This window comes from Pholis gunnellus (genome assembly GCF_910591455.1).
Source record: "Pholis gunnellus genome assembly, chromosome: 18".
Lineage (NCBI taxonomy): Eukaryota > Metazoa > Chordata > Actinopteri > Perciformes > Pholidae > Pholis > Pholis gunnellus.
In genome coordinates this window covers 21,516,283-21,533,239 of record NC_136545.1, presented here as the reverse complement: position 1 = coordinate 21,533,239, position 16,957 = coordinate 21,516,283, and the positions used below count along the sequence as shown (strand labels likewise).

At 38.8% G+C, this 16,957-nt stretch overlaps 3 protein-coding genes across 3 annotated transcripts in view; 1 reads left to right on the top strand and 2 right to left on the bottom strand.

The window, feature by feature from the left end:
- helq (helicase, POLQ like) overlaps nucleotides 1–2,271 on the bottom strand; it is a 14,447-nt gene extending 12,176 nt beyond the window's left edge. The window contains exons 1-4 of the mRNA XM_079179576.1: nucleotides 2,055–2,271; nucleotides 1,749–1,941; nucleotides 738–1,299; nucleotides 1–62 (exon numbers count right to left, since the gene is read on the bottom strand). The exon at nucleotides 1–62 is cut by the window's left edge and continues 117 nt beyond it. Coding sequence (XP_079035702.1) covers nucleotides 1–62; nucleotides 738–1,299; nucleotides 1,749–1,925 — 801 coding nt within the window. The 5' untranslated portion in view covers nucleotides 1,926–1,941; nucleotides 2,055–2,271. The remainder of the gene's footprint in view (nucleotides 63–737; nucleotides 1,300–1,748; nucleotides 1,942–2,054) is intronic.
- A 654-nt stretch (nucleotides 2,272–2,925) lies between these two features.
- mrps18c (mitochondrial ribosomal protein S18C) lies at nucleotides 2,926–4,823 on the top strand. Its single transcript, XM_079179706.1, has 6 exons — nucleotides 2,926–3,015; nucleotides 3,170–3,222; nucleotides 3,681–3,764; nucleotides 4,053–4,110; nucleotides 4,183–4,242; nucleotides 4,629–4,823. Exons 1-6 carry the CDS (start codon nucleotides 2,955–2,957, stop codon nucleotides 4,703–4,705), a joined length of 393 nt encoding a protein of 130 aa, XP_079035832.1. The 5' UTR covers nucleotides 2,926–2,954; the 3' UTR covers nucleotides 4,706–4,823.
- A 346-nt stretch (nucleotides 4,824–5,169) lies between these two features.
- Nucleotides 5,170–16,904, bottom strand: abraxas1 (abraxas 1, BRCA1 A complex subunit). Its single transcript, XM_079179705.1, has 9 exons — nucleotides 16,812–16,904; nucleotides 13,682–13,772; nucleotides 13,542–13,578; nucleotides 13,340–13,406; nucleotides 8,760–8,956; nucleotides 8,366–8,485; nucleotides 6,422–6,506; nucleotides 5,791–5,905; nucleotides 5,170–5,406 (listed from the first exon to the last, which is right to left on the bottom strand). Exons 1-9 carry the CDS (start codon nucleotides 16,893–16,895, stop codon nucleotides 5,186–5,188), a joined length of 1,017 nt encoding a protein of 338 aa, XP_079035831.1. The 5' UTR covers nucleotides 16,896–16,904; the 3' UTR covers nucleotides 5,170–5,185.
- Nucleotides 16,905–16,957: the final 53 nt, after the last annotated feature.

Below are 16,957 nucleotides of genomic sequence, written 5' to 3'. Positions count from 1 at the left end.
CGAGTAGATCAGGTTCCTCCTCTGCTGGACACAGTCCAGGTTCAGACACGTCTCCTGCCAGTCTGGAACAGGGAACACAAACACTCGTTCTCTGTTTGAAGAAACATCAAAGGAATCCACCGACCAGCTCGTGTGAAGCTCAAGAAGTGTTAAAAGGACACGTTTGGCTGTTTCTCCCTCAATGTTCAACTATTCCACTAAAACTACATCTGGCTGAACAGAAACATCTACAACCAAACGTAGAAGTCAGTTAATCTGCAGTAGAAATGAAACAATTAGTCCATCGACAACCCATTCAGCAGCTGTTATGATGATCAATTAATCATTAAAGTCATTTTTAAAGTAAAACAAAAAGTCCCAAATTCTGATACTTCCTACGGCATATTGAGGCAGTTGTCCGTTAGTAAAATGTAGAACTATATTTTGGTGAATTTGTGTTTTTTTAGTCCGATTTAGGACTTAAATCTCAGATATTGAGAGTTGTTCCCCGTTCTCTGGCTCCATATTAACATAACTGAATAAACTAGACTGTTGAAGACGTCAGCGTTGACTCGGAGACACGGTGGAGGGATTTGTTTGACCTTTTATGGAACAAATGAAAAGCGAGTTAATGGAAAAACAATCTGAAGACTCATCAATATTAAAATCATAGTTCATTGCAGCACGATTCAGCCAATTGTTGTCACGATGTGTGACTTTAAGAACATCTGTCGACCTCCTGCTTGTTGGAAACTAACCGTATAAATCCTCGATGCCTCTCAGTCTGAACATCAGCTCCTTGACTTTGGTGGGGAGTCCGTAGAACGGCCCGAGGTCGGTGGTCTCGGCACAGACCTCCTCCATGGCCTGCATGGCCACGCTGATCTCCTCAGAGACGACGGCTTCCTTCAGCCCGACGCTGCGTGAGACGCTGGACGGAGCTGCAGCGTTACAGAGCATCGTCCTCTTCATCTCCTCCGTCACGCTCCTCCTCGCTCTGCTTCTGTCCTCAGCGTCTCTGAGAGGAGTCGAGGTTCTGTCTCCGTCCTGCAGTCGGCTCCTCTTCGCGGCCCCGTCGACTCGCTCCTGAAGCCGACGCTGGCTGGTCGGCAGGTCCTCGAAGGGTTCGTCTGTGAGGACGTCCAAGACGGAGTCCGTGAGGACGTCTTCACGCGTCCGTCTGGCTCTCAGAGCGGTGAAGTCGGGCTGATCGTCACCACGTCGTTCATTCTGCTCGGCGGCGTCCAGCCTCGCCAGCAGAGAGCTGTCCTCCAGGATGCTGTCATAGTCCCCGAACAAGTCCTCACTGTCACTGCAGTACTGTGGACACAACACAGACCTGTCAATCAACGGAGCCCAACAGATCAGCTGATTCATCCACTTCAGAGACATGTCAGCAGCTTCACCTCCTTTAAAACCATCAGCAGCTGATAGACACCAGTTCTGACAGCTGATTGGTCAGTTAGACATGATGTCACAGCCCCACACTGATGACGTCATCACATGACAACATTCATTTGAGAAAGGTCATGAGCTTCTTCTCTTGACATATTATATTCATATGATCAATAATATCGCTGATGTTTGAAGACTTCACCTCGTTTAAATTATTTAATCAGACAATTAATTCATCAATAATCAGAGTCTAACGATTAATAGATTCATTGTTCCGTCTGTTAAAACTAATAGTTTAACATCAACGCCTCTAAAATCACTCAGAGTAAAATATATATTCATATTATAAATATGTATTTAAAATAACAGAGTACCTCAACAGCTCGTCCCTCAGCCATGATGCTGCTGAGCCTCCAGTCTTTACATTTCTGTAGGCAGGTAGCTCCTCCCCCTTTCCTGACAGGTGTCAGGTGAGTCCTCAGGTCCTCCCTCGACCTCTTCCTCGAGGAGACTCGCTTTATTTGGAGGTCTTTTCTCCCAGAAGCGTTCATCACCGGTTCATGTTTGCTAGTAAACACACACACACACACACCTGTACATCACTACCTGTTTATACTTTAACTCGTTAACGATAAGTTGACCTAGTTAACGTTAAGATAAATAACGATAAGTTGACCTACTTTACGTTAGCTCACTCCTGGCAGTTGGACTCTTTGATTTGTTCCATAAACGAGCTATTTTTCCACTAAAAACACAGCAAATGAATCTCAAACTTCCATAAAAACGTATTAAAGTCTGTTTCCAAATTAATTATATTACTAATTCTGTAACTTAAAGCTTAATTTTAACGAAGAAGGTTCAACAGCTCCGCGAGCATCACATTCAAAAAATGTCCCGGTATCATCATCATCGTCCGAGCAAGAGAGAAACCCCGCCGTCGTTTCCGTCTTCGGTTTACCGGTTAACTAGCTAGCGGAGCTAACGGAGATCGTTTCCTTAGTTTTATTAGTTAATCTAAAATAAACGTGTGATACATTACCAGATATCAGAGCTCATGATTACCAGATAACACACGTGTTTATTCGGCATCTTATCAGTTTATCTCCGTTGTACTGAGGATGAAAGTACTTCTTATGTTACTGTTGGTTAAAACAGGGGAAATCAAACGGCCTCTGGCGAATGGTCACGTGCGTTACTCGATGTGACTACTACGTCTTTATAAACATTATGAACATCATTATATTGTTGATTAAAGTAACAAGTTGTGTTAATGTGACCCACTCACTCACTCCGGGGTCTTTTCTATCTTGTCTTGATGTATCTTTGAGGAGGGAAACGTTTTATCTTTTCCGAAAGAAAACTTGAATTTGCGTTCATAGCAGAAACATACAATCTACGATTACAAAAAAAATCACACGTCACATATTAAAGCCACATTTACAATTAAAGCTACATTTCACATGTAATTTTACTCAAATTAATGAGCAACAACGTTATAGGTGGTAGGAACTAATAGTTAGAAAACTCAGCAAAGCACCGGAGTTCCTGGCGGACAGCTTCCGGTCCTGTGTCAGGTCACAATGCTCGCGCTGAGAGGGTTAAAGAGGCTAAAGTCTGTTTTATCACAACACGGAAACACAAGTAAGACTTTATTATTATGTGTGAATGCTTATCAAGTTATCATAAATCATCGCTTTATTTATTTATTTCAATTATACGGTTAATTCAGTGATAATGTTGCTAATGCTAACCTTAGCATAAGAGCTGTTATGAACATTTAAATCTGCTCCTGCAGCTTTAAGAAGCGTCACAACAACGTCACATGAAGTGCGACACAAAGACGACACGGTAGGTTTCATATATATGTTTATATTTTATTTTATTTAACACTTATTAGACTATTTATAGGAAATGTATATGTATTTATATTGTTTTTATTTAACATATTAATACGACTACAATATATCGTAGTGAATACATGCATATGAATATAACATTATCAAAATAAATTTAAATGAAATAAAGGGGATTTATACTAAATTAAATATTGAAATATATTAACAATTAGTTAATTACTGGGCATAAAATAAACCATATGAATAATTCTGAAATTAGTTTCTTTGATTTGATTTAATACATTCAGAATGTGTTTTTATATTTAATTTAAGAAACTACTACTAAAATCATGAAACATCACTAACATGTGTTATTACATTTGTAATCATTTACGTTATCACGAGGTTGAGCTGATTGTATTAATATATGATTATTATTATTATTATTATTATTTAACCTTCCTGTTGAAGCTCGTGAAGATGGAGAACCCGTTCAAAGAGCCTCAGAAAGGATGCGTCCTCTGCAGCGTCACGGTGGACTTCAAGAACACTCAGGTGAGTCACACACCTGTTCACATCTATTCACACCTGTTCACATCTATTCACACCTGTTCACACCTGTTCACATCTATTCACACCTGTACACATCTATTCACACCTGGACACACCTGTTCACATCTATTCACACCTGTTCACACCTGTTCACATCTATTCACACCTGGACACACCTGTTCACATCTATTCACACCTGGTCACATCTATTCACACCTGTTCACACCTGTTCACACCTGGACATACCTGTTCACTTACAAACATGACCTTGTTTCCTCGTCTCCTTCCCAGCTGCTGTCTCAGTTCATCTCTCCTCACACAGGTAGAATCTACGGTCGTCACATCACAGGTGAGCAGATTGACGTTAAACCGGATCAGAATCCGTCTGCAGGTCCACTCACAGTCTCCTTTTGTTTCTCAGGATTGTGTGGAAGGAAACAGAAAGAAGTGTCCAAGGCCATAAAGAAAGCTCACTCCATGGGTACGTTTCACCCAAATATCACATTTAATACATTACAGTCTCTGAACCCCAAAGAGTTTTTCTGCTCGTGTCACGTTTTACTCCGATTTTCTCTTCAAAATAAAAGTCCTCTCTCTCCTGTGTTGACTTCCTGTAGTTCAGCGTGTCTCCTCTCTTGTGGTCTCAGATGAATCAATCATGACTTCATAGTTTCACAACTTCATGTTTTTACACCATCTTGTTAAAGTGAACTCTTTATTAGAGACATTTATGAGAACATGAAGAATAAAATGTTTGAAATATTATTTTAAGCTTAGTTTTGTCTTTAAGTGTTTGTTGTTTGATAAAAAGCTGATATATAAATATATGAATTATTGATATATTTAATTGAGCTTTTCTCTCTCCAGGTTTCATGTCTGTGACCCACAAACATCCTCAGTTCATGAGGGACCCAAACATCTGTGGAATCAAACATCTGGATTAGTGATCAGTGTTATTAAAGCTGTCAGAACTCTGAGGTCACATGGCTCATTATTTTATCATCAGTTAATCGTTCTTTCATATTTTGTATCAAAAACAGTCAAAAATATTCAACTCGTTCAAATATAAGAAAACACTTGAGAATCTGAAACTATCAAATGTTTGATTGATGAATTAATAATCTAAATATTTGCTGATTAAACAGATTTTCTATTTGATCAACATGTTAGTGTTCGATACATTCATCAGTAGGTAGCTTATGTTAGCATAGCAGGCTAACATAAGCTACCTAAGACAGTGGACATGATACCAGCTGAACATTAGCATGTTAGCATGCTAACATAGCAACAGCAGACTCACAATAAAACTAGTTTCTATTAATTAAATTAAAGACTGAAACAGTTTAACAAAAATCATCTTTATCTTTAAACATTGAAGAGAAACAAGTGAACGAGGAATGAATCCAAGTGTGAATTCCGTCGTTTTATTCTGAAGGCTGGCTCTTCCTGCGTTTCCTGTCCCGCCCCCCCGGCGTCTCCTTCGGTCTCTTCCTGCCGGACCTCGTTTCAGGAGCCGGCGTCATGGAGACGGCGTCAGGAACAGGAAGTGAGTCCAGAGTCAGAGTGTGAGAGTGAAACAGAGGAGAGCACAACAGAGACCTGAAGACCTGCTGGAGGACCTGGTCCCTCTGATCCACGGGACCACCTGGAGACAGAGACAGACCTGAGTCCTGTACCAAGACAGAGACCTGAACCAAGACAGATATCTGAGACCTGAACCTGAAGCAAGACAGAGACCTGAGTCCTTTATTTATTAACGATGAACACAGTAATAAAATATCTGCTCGATATTTAAATGTTTTACAAATCATTTGGTAAAAATTTACAAATAATACAACAAATAAAATGTAAAAATGTGTGCAACAATAAACTTAATATTGATTAATAATCAGTTAACATATTATTATTCATCATTTAATTGTGTGTGAATAGTAAAATAACTGAACTAAATTTAGTTTATTTCACTATAAATCTGTTTGTTATTTGTAAATGTAATCTTCTGAATAATAATATTTAGTAAAAATCAAACCTTTTCCTGCTGAACTTTTCTTCTTCTTCTCAACAAGTTTCCTCCTGAGAGTCGAAACGTCACTCTGGAGTGTTTCTACGAGACGTTCACTCTCCTCTAACGTCCTGCAAGCTTTCTGTCAACGAGGAGAGTGAGACGTTAAAACACAGACGAGGAGAGTGAGACGTTAAAACACAGACGAGGAGAGTGAGACGTTAAAACACAGACGAGGAGAGTGAGACGTTAAAACACAGACGAGGAGAGTGAGACGTTAAAACACAGACGAGGAGAGTGAGACGTTAAAACACAGACGAGGAGAGTGAGACGTTAAAACACAGACGAGGAGAGTGAGACGTTAAAACACAGACGAGGAGAGTGAGACGTTAAAACACAGACGAGGAGAGTGAGACGTTAAAACACAGACGAGGAGAGTGAGACGTTAAAACACAGACGAGGAGAGTGAGACGTTAAAACACAGACGAGGAGAGTGAGATGTTAAAACACAGACGAGGAGAGTGAGATGTTAAAACACAGACGAGGAGAGTGAGACGTTAAAACACAGACGAGGAGAGTGAGATGTTAAGACAGACGAGGAGAGTGAGACAGAAGATGAGTGAGACGTTAAAACACAGAAGATGAGAGTGAGACACACCTGCAGCTCCGTCTGCAGAGAGTCGTTCATGGAGTTCACGTCGTTCACTTCCCTCAGCAGCCCGTTGGAGGAGAAGAACTTAGAGCTGCAGCAACAGAAGAAGAAAAACATGTGAAGTTACAGGATACTCTGCTGCTGAGTCCAGTGAGACCTCTAGTGGTGACGTTCAGAACTGCAGTCTGACGTTTGGCTGAATACCAAACCGGTCTCTTTCCAATATAAAGAAAAAAAACAGGAAACAGCTACGTGTTGCTTTAACGCTCTGAGCAATAAAATACTTGTTCTTTGTCCACGTTGTTTCCATCAGAGGAGCACCTGAACGCACCATGAACAGGATGGTACCACCTGTGTGTGTGTTCATGGTACCTGTGTGTGTGTTCATGGTACCTGTGTGTGTTCATGGTACCTGTGTGTGTTCATGGTACCTGTGTGTGTTCATGGTACCTGTGTGTGTGTTCATGGTACCTGTGTGTGTGTTCATGGTACCTGTGTGTGTGTTCATGGTACCTGTGTGTGTGTTCATGGTACCTGTGTGTGTGTGTTCATGGTACCTGTGTGTGTTCATGGTACCTGTGTGTGTGTTCATGGTACCTGTGTGTGTGTGTTCATGGTACCTGTGTGTGTTCATGGTACCTGTGTGTGTGTTCATGGTACCTGTGTGTGTTCATGGTACATGTGTGTGTGTTCATGGTACCTGTGTGTGTTCATGGTACCTGTGTGTGTGTTCATGGTACCTGTGTGTGTGTTCATGGTACCTGTGTGTGTGTGTTCATGGTACCTGTGTGTGTTCATGGTACCTGTGTGTGTGTTCATGGTACCTGTGTGTGTGTTCATGGTACCTGTGTGTGTGTTCATGGTACCTGTGTGTGTGTTCATGGTACCTGTGTGTGTTCATGGTACCTGTGTGTGTGTTCATGGTACCTGTGTGTGTGTTCATGGTACCTGTGTGTGTGTGTTCATGGTACCTGTGTGTGTTCATGGTACCTGTGTGTGTGTTCATGGTACCTGTGTGTGTGTGTTCATGGTACCTGTGTGTGTTCATGGTACCTGTGTGTGTGTTCATGGTACCTGTGTGTGTGTTCATGGTACCTGTGTGTGTTCATGGTACCTGTGTGTGTGTTCATGGTACCTGTGTGTGTTCATGGTACCTGTGTGTGTGTTCATGGTACCTGTGTGTGTGTTCATGGTACCTGTGTGTGTGTTCATGGTACCTGTGTGTGTGTTCATGGTACCTGTGTGTGTGTGTTCATGGTACCTGTGTGTGTTCATGGTACCTGTGTGTGTGTTCATGGTACCTGTGTGTGTTCATGGTACCTGTGTGTGTGTTCATGGTACCTGTGTGTGTGTTCATGGTACCTGTGTGTGTGTTCATGGTACCTGTGTGTGTGTTCATGGTACCTGTGTGTGTGTTCATGGTACCTGTGTGTGTGTTCATGGTACCTGTGTGTGTGTTCATGGTACCTGTGTGTGTGTTCATGGTACCTGTGTGTGTGTGTTCATGGTACCTGTGTGTGTGTGTTCATGGTACCTGTGTGTGTTCATGGTACCTGTGTGTGTGTTCATGGTACCTGTGTGTGTGTTCATGGTACCTGTGTGTGTGTTCATGGTACCTGTGTGTGTGTTCATGGTACCTGTGTGTGTGTGTTCATGGTACCTGTGTGTGTGTTCATGGTACCTGTGTGTGTGTGTTCATGGTACCTGTGTGTGTTCATGGTACCTGTGTGTGTGTTCATGGTACCTGTGTGTGTGTGTTCATGGTACCTGTGTGTGTGTTCATGGTACCTGTGTGTGTGTGTTCATGGTACCTGTGTGTGTTCATGGTACCTGTGTGTGTTCATGGTACCTGTGTGTGTGTTCATGGTACCTGTGTGTGTGTTCATGGTACCTGTGTGTGTTCATGGTACCTGTGTGTGTGTTCATGGTACCTGTGTGTGTTCATGGTACCTGTGTGTGTTCATGGTGAGGTTGTAACCGGCCGCGGAGCACGACGTGGACTCCTTCCAGTACGCCAGCTGCTCCAGTAGACCCAGGTTGTTGACCAGCACGGGAACGTTCACAAACTGCCTTCAAGAAATGTATAAATATGTATATAAATATATCAACATCACAAACAGAGAAACGCTGACATAAACCTACAGATTCATCTGTTTGAACATTGTTGTAATACTATCAAATATATGATAGGTATAAATATTAAACCTTTAAATAAAGGAAACAGGATCCTCATGATTCACGTTTCTTCTTATTTTACGTTTCTTGTAGTTTATTGAAGAACGGCTCCTTAAGTGACGTCTTCAGACTGAAACTAAAGATATTCTATTTAAAATGGTTTTTTTACCTGCTGCGTGAGATGAAGGCGGCGTACTCCATCTTGTGGGTGGAGCCTGTCGGAGTCGACCTACTGGGCGTCAGCAGCACAAAGATCACGTGAGGGTTGGACAGACACGTCTTCAGCTTCTCGTGGACCATCTTCTCTCTGAACGTCATCTGTTGGTCCGAGTTCCTCCGCTGTCTGTACCAGCCAATCACATCCTCCTGAAGGTGATCAATAGAATCACATTCTACTAAAGGTGATCAATAGAAACACATTCTACTAAAGGTGATCAATAGAATCACATTCTACTGAAGGTGATCAATAGAAACACATTCTACTGAAGGTGATCAGTAGAAACACATTCTACTAAAGGTGATCAATAGAAACACATTCTACTAAAGGTGATCAATAGAAACACATTCTACTAAAGGTGATCAATAGAATCACATTCTACTGAAGGTGATCAATAGAAACACATTCTACTAAAGGTGATCAGTAGAAACACATTCTACTAAAGGTGATCAATAGAAACACATTCTACTAAATGTGATCAATAGAATCACATTCTACTGAAGGTGATCAATAGAAACACATTCTACTGAAGGTGATCAATAGAAACACATTCTACTAAAGGTGATCAATAGAAACACATTCTACTAAAGGTGATCAATAGAAACACATTCTACTAAAGGTGATCAATAGAAACACATTCTACTAAAGGTGATCAATAGAATCACATTCTACTGAAGGTGATCAATAGAAACACATTCTACTAAAGGTGATCAATAGAAACACATTCTACTAAAGGTGATCAATAGAATCACATTCTACTGAAGGTGATCAATAGAAACACATTCTACTAAAGGTGATCAGTAGAAACACATTCTACTAAAGGTGATCAATAGAAACACATTCTACTAAAGGTGATCAATAGAATCACATTCTACTGAAGGTGATCAATAGAAACACATTCTACTAAAGGTGATCAATAGAAACACATTCTACTAAAGGTGATCAATAGAAACACATTCTACTAAAGGTGATCAATAGAAACACATTCTACTAAAGGTGATCAATAGAATCACATTCTACTGAAGGTGATCAATAGAAACACATTCTACTGAAGGTGATCAGTAGAAACACATTCTACTAAAGGTGATCAATAGAAACACATTCTACTAAAGGTGATCAATAGAAACACATTCTACTAAAGGTGATCAATAGAATCACATTCTACTGAAGGTGATCAATAGAAACACATTCTACTGAAGGTGATCAGTAGAAACACATTCTACTAAAGGTGATCAATAAAAACACATTCTACTAAAGGTGATCAATAGAATCACATTCTACTGAAGGTGATCAATAGAATCACATTCTACTGAAGGTGATCAATAGAAACACATTCTACTGAAGGTGATCAATAGAAACACATTCTACTGAAGGTGATCAGTAGAAACACATTCTACTAAAGGTGATCAATAGAAACACATTCTACTAAAGGTGATCAATAGAAACACATTCTACTAAAGGTGATCAATAGAATCACATTCTACTGAAGGTGATCAATAGAAACACATTCTACTGAAGGTGATCAGTAGAAACACATTCTACTAAAGGTGATCAATAGAAACACATTCTACTAAAGGTGATCAATAGAATCACATTCTACTGAAGGTGATCAATAGAATCACATTCTACTGAAGGTGATCAATAGAAACACATTCTACTAAAGGTGATCAATAGAAACACATTCTACTAAAGGTGATCAATAGAAACACATTCTACTAAAGGTGATCAATAGAATCACATTCTACTGAAGGTGATCAATAGAAACACATTCTACTAAAGGTGATCAGTAGAAACACATTCTACTAAAGGTGATCAATAGAAACACATTCTACTAAAGGTGATCAGTAGAAACACATTCTACTAAAGGTGATCAATAGAATCACATTCTACTGAAGGTGATCAATAGAAACACATTCTACTAAAGGTGATCAATAGAAACACATTCTACTAAAGGTGATCAATAGAATCACATTCTACTGAAGGTGATCAATAGAAACACATTCTACTAAAGGTGATCAATAGAAACACATTCTACTAAAGGTGATCAATAGAATCACATTCTACTGAAGGTGATCAATAGAAACACATTCTACTAAAGGTGATCAGTAGAAACACATTCTACTAAAGGTGATCAATAGAATCACATTCTACTGAAGGTGATCAATAGAAACACATTCTACTAAAGGTGATCAATAGAAACACATTCTACTAAAGGTGATCAATAGAAACACATTCTACTAAAGGTGATCAATAGAATCACATTCTACTGAAGGTGATCAATAGAAACACATTCTACTAAAGGTGATCAGTAGAAACACATTCTACTAAAGGTGATCAATAGAAACACATTCTACTAAAGGTGATCAATAGAATCACATTCTACTAAAGGTGATCAATAGAAACACGGTGATCAATAGAAACACATTCTACTAAAGGTGATCAATAGAAACACATTCTACTAAAGGTGATCAATAGAATCACATCCTCCTAAAGGTGATCAATAGAAACACATTCTACTAAAGGTGATCAATAGAAACACATTCTACTAAAGGTGATCAATAGAATCACATTCTACTAAAGGTGATCAATAGAAACACATTCTACCAAAGGTGATCAATAGAATCACATTCTACTGAAGGTGATCAATAGAAACACATTCTACTAAAGGTGATCAATAGAAACACATTCTACTAAAGGTGATCAATAGAAACACATTCTACCAAAGGTGATCAATAGAATCACATTCTACTGAAGGTGATCAATAGAAACACATTCTACTAAAGGTGATCAATAGAAACACATTCTACTGAAGGTGATCAATAGAAACACATTCTACTAAAGGTGATCAATAGAAACACATTCTACTAAAGGTGATCAATAGAATCACATCCTCCTAAAGGTGATCAATAGAAACACATTCTACTAAAGGTGATCAATAGAAACACATTCTACTAAAGGTGATCAATAGAATCACATTCTACTAAAGGTGATCAATAGAAACACATTCTACTAAAGGTGATCAATAGAAACACATTCTACTAAAGGTGATCAGTAGAAACACATTCTACTAAAGGTGATCAATAGAAACACATTCTACTGAAGGTGATCAATATAAACACATTCTACTAAAGGTGATCAGTAGAAACACATTCTACTAAAGGTGATCAGTAGAAACACATTCTACTAAAGGTGATCAATAGAAACACATTCTACTAAAGGTGATCAATAGAAACACATTCTACTAAAGGTGATCAGTAGAAACACATTCTACTAAAGGTGATCAGTAGAAACACATTCTACTAAAGGTGATCAGTAGAAACACATTCTACTAAAGGTGATCAATAGAAACACATTCTACTAAAGGTGATCAATAGAATCACATTCTACTAAAGGTGATCAATAGAAACACATTCTACTGAAGGTGATCAATAGAAACACATTCTACTAAAGGTGATCAATAGAAACACATTCTACTAAAGGTGATCAATAGAAACACATTCTACTGAAGGTGATCAATAGAAACACATTCTACTAAAGGTGATCAATAGAAACACATTCTACTGAAGGTGATCAATAGAAACACATTCTACTAAAGGTGATCAATAGAAACACATTCTACTAAAGGTGATCAATAGAATCACATTCTACTGAAGGTGATCAATAGAAACACATTCTACTAAAGGTGATCAATAGAAACACATTCTACTGAAGGTGATCAATAGAAACATTCTACTAAAGGTGATCAATAGAAACACATTCTACTAAAGGTGATCAATAGAAACACATTCTACTAAAGGTGATCAATAGAAACACATTCTACTAAAGGTGATCAATAGAAACACATTCTACTAAAGGTGATCAATAGAATCACATTCTACTAAAGGTGATCAATAGAAACACATTCTACTAAAGGTGATCAATAGAAACACATTCTACTGAAGGTGATCAATAGAAACACATTCTACTAAAGGTGATCAATAGAAACACATTCTACTAAAGGTGATCAATAGAAACACATCCTACTAAAGGTGATCAATAGAATCACATTCTACTAAAGGTGATCAGTAGAAACACATTCTACTAAAGGTGATCAATAGAAACACATTCTACTAAAGGTGATCAATAGAAACACATTCTACTAAAGGTGATCAATAGAAACACATTCTACTAAAGGTGATCAATAGAAACACATTCTACTAAAGGTGATCAATAGAATCACATTCTACTGAAGGTGATCAATAGAATCACATTCTACTAAAGGTGATCAATAGAAACACATTCTACTAAAGGTGATCAATAGAAACACATTCTACTGAAGGTGATCAATAGAAACACATTCTACTGAAGGTGATCAATAGAAACACATTCTACTAAAGGTGATCAATAGAATCACATTCTACTGAAGGTGATCAATAGAAACACATTCTACTAAAGGTGATCAATAGAAACACATTCTACTAAAGGTGATCAATAGAATCACATTCTACTGAAGGTGATCAATAGAATCACAGATCAGTGGTCTGATGTTTTACCTTCTTATTGTCGGCCAGGATCTTCTGCACAGCGTCAACGTTCACGTCTCCAACACTGTTGTAGAAGCTGCAGACACAGACGTCAGGATATCATTATGTGTGTGTGTGTGTGTGTGTGTGTGTGTGTGTGTGTGTGTGTGTGTGTGTGTGTATATAAATATGTTATTATACATTAAATGTGGTTTAAATCTCCAGTTCTCACTCGTTGAGTTTGAGGCAGCTGATGTGCTTCTGGATATCTGTTAAAGAAATAAAGATGTTTAATATGTGACAGTGAGGACGCTTAACTCCCTGTATATTATATATATATATAATAATATAATAATAAATGTCTTAACTCACTGTATATTTCCTCGATGGTGATGTTATCAGCCTGAGAGTCACTGATGGTGATCTGCTCCTCAAACTTACTTTCTCCGAGGATCAAACCTTCCTGAAGAGAGCAAATAAAACGGAATTATTAATATCAGATGAATTAATAATCAGGTCCATCAATAATGAGGTCCATCAATAATCAGGTCCATCAATAATCAGGTCGATCAATAATCAGGTCGATCAATAATCAGGTCCATCAATAATCAGGTCGATCAATAATCAGGTCCATCAATAATCAGGTCCATCAATAATCAGGTCCATCAATAATGAGGTCCATCAATAATGAGGTCCATCAATAATGAGGTCCATCAATAATGAGGTCGATCAATAATCAGGTTGATCAATAATGAGGTTGATCAATAATCAGGTCGATCAATAATGAGGTCCATCAATAATGAGGTCGATCAATAATGAGGTTGATCAATAATCAGGTCGATCAATAATGAGGTCCATCAATAATGAGGTCCGTCAATAATGAGGTCGATCAATAATGAGGTCCATCAATAATGAGGTCCATCAATAATCAGGTCCATCAATAATCAGGTCCATCAATAATGAGGTCGATCAATAATGAGGTCCGTCAATAATGAGGTCCGTCAATAATGAGGTCCATCAATAATCAGGTCCATCAATAATCAGTTCCATCAATAATCAGGTCCATCAATAATCAGGTCCATCAATAATGAGGTCCATCAATAATGAGGTCGATCAATAATCAGGTCGATCAATAATGAGGTCCGTCAATAATGAGGTCCGTCAATAATGAGGTCGATCAATAATCAGGTCCATCAATAATCAGGTCCATCAATAATCAGGTCCATCAATAATCAGGTCCATCAATAATGAGGTCCATCAATAATGAGGTCGATCAATAATCAGGTCGATCAATAATGAGGTTGATCAATAATCAGGTCGATCAATAATGAGGTCCATCAATAATGAGGTCGATCAATAATGAGGTTGATCAATAATCAGGTCGATCAATAATGAGGTCCGTCAATAATCAGGTCCGTCAATAATCAGGTCCATCAATAATCAGGTCCATCAATAATGAGGTCGATCAATAATGAGGTCCATCAATAATGAGGTCCATCAATAATCAGGTCCATCAATAATCAGGTCCATCAATAATGAGGTCGATCAATAATGAGGTCCATCAATAATCAGGTCGATCAATAATGAGGTCCGTCAATAATCAGGTCCATCAATAATGAGGTCGATCAATAATGAGGTCCATCAATAATGAGGTCGATCAATAATCAGGTCCATCAATAATCAGGTCCATCAATAATGAGGTCGATCAATAATGAGGTCCATCAATAATGAGGTCCATCAATAATCAGGTCCATCAATAATCAGGTCCATCAATAATCAGGTCCATCAATAATCAGGTCCATCAATAATGAGGTCGATCAATAATGAGGTCCATCAATAATGAGGTCCATCAATAATCAGGTCCATCAATAATCAGGTCCATCAATAATGAGGTCCATCAATAATCAGGTCCATCAATAATCAGGTCCATCAATAATGAGGTCCATCAATAATGAGGTCGATCAATAATGAGGTCCGTCAATAATGAGGTCGATCAATAATGAGGTCGATCAATAATAAGGTCGATCAATAATGAGGTCGATCAATAATCAGGTCCATCAATAATCAGGTCGATCAATAATGAGGTCGATCAATAATCAGGTCCATCAATAATAAGGTCGATCAATAATGAGGTCGATCAATAATGAGGTCCGTCAATAATGAGGTCGATCAATAATGAGGTCCATCAATAATAAGGTCGATCAATAATGAGGTCGATCAATAATGAGGTCCATCAATAATGAGGTCCATCAATAATAAGGTAGATCAATAATGAGGTCGATCAATAATCAGGTCCATCAATAATGAGGTCGATCAATAATCAGGTCCATCAATAATGAGGTCCATCAATAATCAGGTCGATCAATAATGAGGTCGATCAATAATCAGGTCCATCAATAATCAGGTCGATCAATAATGAGGTCGATCAATAATCAGGTCCATCAATAATCAGGTCGATCAATAATGAGGTCGATCAATAATCAGGTCCATCAATAATAAGGTCGATCAATAATGAGGTCCATCAATAATCAGGTCGATCAATAATGAGGTCGATCAATAATAAGGTCGATCAATAATGAGGTCCATCAATAATCAGGTCGATCAATAATGAGGTCGATCAATAATGAGGTCCATCAATAATGAGGTCGATCAATAATGAGGTCCATCAATAATCAGGTCGATCAATAATGAGGTCCATCAATAATCAGGTCGATCAATAATGAGGTCGATCAATAATGAGGTCGATCAATAATGAGGTCGATCAATAATGAGGTCCATCAATAATGAGGTCCGTCAATAATAAGGTCGATCAATAATGAGGTCGATCAATAATGAGGTCCATCAATAATGAGGTCGATCAATAATCAGGTCCATCAATAATCAGGTCGATCAATAATGAGGTCCATCAATAATCAGGTCCATCAATAATGAGGTCGATCAATAATCAGGTCCATCAATAATCAGGTTGATCAATAATCAGGTTGATCAATAGTTGCAGTCTAAATTAAAAGTCCAAATAGTAAAACATTGAAATAAAGATATGTAATAACTCGTTATTCATTGAGAGGTTTGCTGTATTGGTGTCTGAATGTGTCTGAGTGTGTCTGTGGTCACGAGGGTCCAGTCATCACACTCACTCATTTAAGCTTCAGATCTCAGTAGAAACACAGTCACTCAGTGGAGGAAGCAGCTCTTCATGTTGATGTTTCACTCATCTAACGATCACTTGTTGGATTCAATATGATGCCGAATTCACCAGCAGACCCAACAGACTTATAAAACGCATTCAATCATATCTCACGCGCTGTGTATCCTTGTTCATAGTCGGTATCACGTTACATGTGAAGGTTTCTGAACGGAGTCTGGTGTGTCGGGACTGTTAACTCTCAGCTTGCTTTTTTAAAAAGTTGCATAAATAACGTGGCGGGAGTTTTATCTTCACGTAAACAACAAACTCGTCTCTACTTAATGAATACATCAACGTAATGAACGTGTTTCTCACCACGTCTGAGTCACTGTTCACATGCTGGAACATCAGAGAAGACAAAACGATCCCGGAGACCCGGATGGTCGGATCCGCCATCATGCTTGTTGACGTCGGCGCGGACGGATGACATCACAACCGTCACTGAAGCGCAACGCAGCCGC